Below are 2,433 nucleotides of genomic sequence, written 5' to 3' on the forward strand. Positions count from 1 at the left end.
AGGACCCAGGCGTCCGGCCGTACCCGGATGGGGATGATGTGGCTGGGGCAGCTGACGACGGGCAGCCCGGCGTCCATCAGCAGCTGCCGCATGTGCTTGACGTTGCGCTGGTGGGCCCGGCGCAGCCCCCGGCCCTCGGGCCCGGCCAGCACCCGCAGGGATGCCAGGGCGCCGGCCAGCACCGGCGGGGGCAGCGAGGTGGTGAAGATGAAGCCGGCCGCGTAGGAGCGAACCGTGTCCACCAGCGCCGCCGTGCTGGCAATGTACCCCCCCACGCAGCCGAAGGCCTTCCCTGGGGGGGAGAGCGGGGTGAGACAGGGCCTGCCGGGGAGACCCCCAAGCCCCACAGCACCCCCTAGTGCCCAGCCCCCGCCTGCCGGGAGAGCCCCCTGCCCCACAGCACAGCGCCCCCTAGTGCCTCTGCCCCGCTCCCTGCCCCACAGCACCCCCCAGTGCCCGGCACTGCCAAGGGAGAGCGCCCCCTGCCCAGGCCCCTGCCCCCCAGCACCCTCCGCCCCACGGTACCTCCCCCCCGACTCACCCAGGGTGCCGGAGACGATGTCGACCTTGCCCAGCACCCCGTCACGCTCCCCGATGCCGGCCCCACGGGCGCCGTACAGCCCCACTGCGTGAACCTCGTCCACGAAGGTCAGGGCGCCGTGCGCGTGGGCCACGTCACACAGCTCCTCCAGGGGGCAGATCCCACCTGCGGGGGGAGAGGGAGCAGCTGTGGGGGCGGTCCCTGGGATGTGGGACCGTGGGGGGGGGTGGCAGGGCGGGGGGGTCCCTACCGTCCATGGAGTGCACGGTCTCAAAGGCCACGATCTTGGGGACGCCGGGGGGGCTGCGCCCCAGCAGCTGGGCCAGGTGCTGGGGGTCGTTGTGCCGGAAGACGTGTTTGGGGACCCCGCTGTTGCGGATGCCCTGGATCATGGAGGCATGATTCCCCGCGTCCGAGAAGATCTCACAGCCTGGGAGGGGGGCGGGGGGGGTGTTAGTGCTGTGACCAGAACCCAGGCGTCCTGCACCCCCCTCCCCTCCCCTCCCAGAGCCAGGGAGAGAACCCAGGAGTCCTGGCTCCTGCCCCCCCTGCTCTAACCACCAGCCCCCACTGCCCTCCCGGAGCCGGGGCGAGAACCCAGGAGTCCGGCCCCAACACCCCCTGCTCTAACCACCAGACCCCACTCCCCTCCCAGAGCTGGGGAGAGAACCCAGGCGTCCTGGCTCCCAGCCCCCCCTGCTCTAACCACTAGCCCCCCCACTCCTCTCCCAGAGCCGGAGCGAGACCCCAGGCTGTAGATAAATCTCTGCATTAAGCATCTTTGCATAACTTTCCCATGACTTTGTACTGGGTCTATCTACCTGTGAGCTCCTCAAGCCCTTTGATATGGGAACTTTGTACTGACTGGGTATAAAGTTATCGCCCCTACGGATGGTTAAGGTAGAAGAAAAATGTCTTTTCGCTCGGAGTAGAATAAGTCCCCCCCCCTTTAGTCAGTTGCCCCGTTGAATGAACGAGGGGCGGATGCGGGAGGCAGCACCTCCAGACAGCTGCACCCCGCGGAGACCAAGGACAAGAACACGTGTCCAGGGGGCTCACTAGAGAAGCTCAGACATATTGGCGGCCTCGGGGGTTAGACGCCAGCATCTGCTTTTGGAAACCCCCCTTGGCAAAGAAATGTGGCAGCATTGGGACACCCCCAGAAGGAGCAGCACAAAAGGACCGACGGACACAGACAGATTTTGAAGCTGCTATAAAAGTGGGGTGTCTTGCACAGGACCCCGGGACTCGTCTTGTCAACATGGGAGCGTCAATCCGGATCGACTACCCCCCTCCCGCCCCACATCTAACTCACCTGGCCAGTGCAGTTAAGGGGAACAACTCCTTGGTAACAACAACAAGCCGGAATGTTTGTGTTTGTGTGTGTGTGTGATATATACTGTACGCATGTGACACCGTGTGGATGGATACATGTATTACCAAGAAATGTGGCGCTTTGCCTCATCCCTCCTGAAAAGATCCTGGGCAGTGCTTTAACTACAACAAGGAGTCCTGGCTCCCAGCCCCCCTGCTCTAACCACTAGGCCCCACTCCCCTCCCAGAGCCGGGAGAGAACCCAGGAGTCCTGGCTCCCAGCCCCCCTGCTCTAAGCACTAGACACCACTCCCCTCCCAGAGCCGGGGCGAGAACCCAGGCGTCCGGGTACCTGGCATCATCCTGGCGAGGGTGAAGAGGGTGGAGTCGTTGGCGACGTAGCAGGAGGAGAACAACAAGGCGGCGTCTTTGCGATGGAGCTGGGCCAGCTCCCGCTCCAGGTCCACGTGGTACTGGCTGGTGCCCGAGATGTTCCTGGTGCCCCCGGCCCCCAAGCCATGGTGCTGCAGGGCATCCCTGAAGGGGAGAGAGGGGTCAGCGCACAGGGCCAGGCTAGC

The 2,433-nt window shown here is 64.9% G+C and overlaps 1 protein-coding gene across 1 annotated transcript; it reads right to left on the reverse strand.

Annotated features, from left to right (window-relative positions):
• Window positions 1–23: 23 nt before the first annotated feature.
• LOC112124194 (5-aminolevulinate synthase, erythroid-specific, mitochondrial-like) lies at window positions 24–2,394 on the reverse strand (the record flags this gene model as incomplete). The annotated part of the gene is made up of 4 exons (XM_026662201.1): window positions 24–292; window positions 542–706; window positions 792–971; window positions 2,208–2,394. Coding segments are annotated over 4 exons (801 nt in total), but the record flags the coding sequence as incomplete, so codon positions are not given.
• Window positions 2,395–2,433: the final 39 nt, after the last annotated feature.

The sequence above is a fragment of the Terrapene carolina genome, unplaced genomic scaffold (genome assembly GCF_002925995.2).
Source record: "Terrapene carolina triunguis isolate 2854851 unplaced genomic scaffold, T_m_triunguis-2.0 Scaffold24225, whole genome shotgun sequence".
NCBI lineage: Eukaryota > Metazoa > Chordata > Testudines > Emydidae > Terrapene > Terrapene triunguis.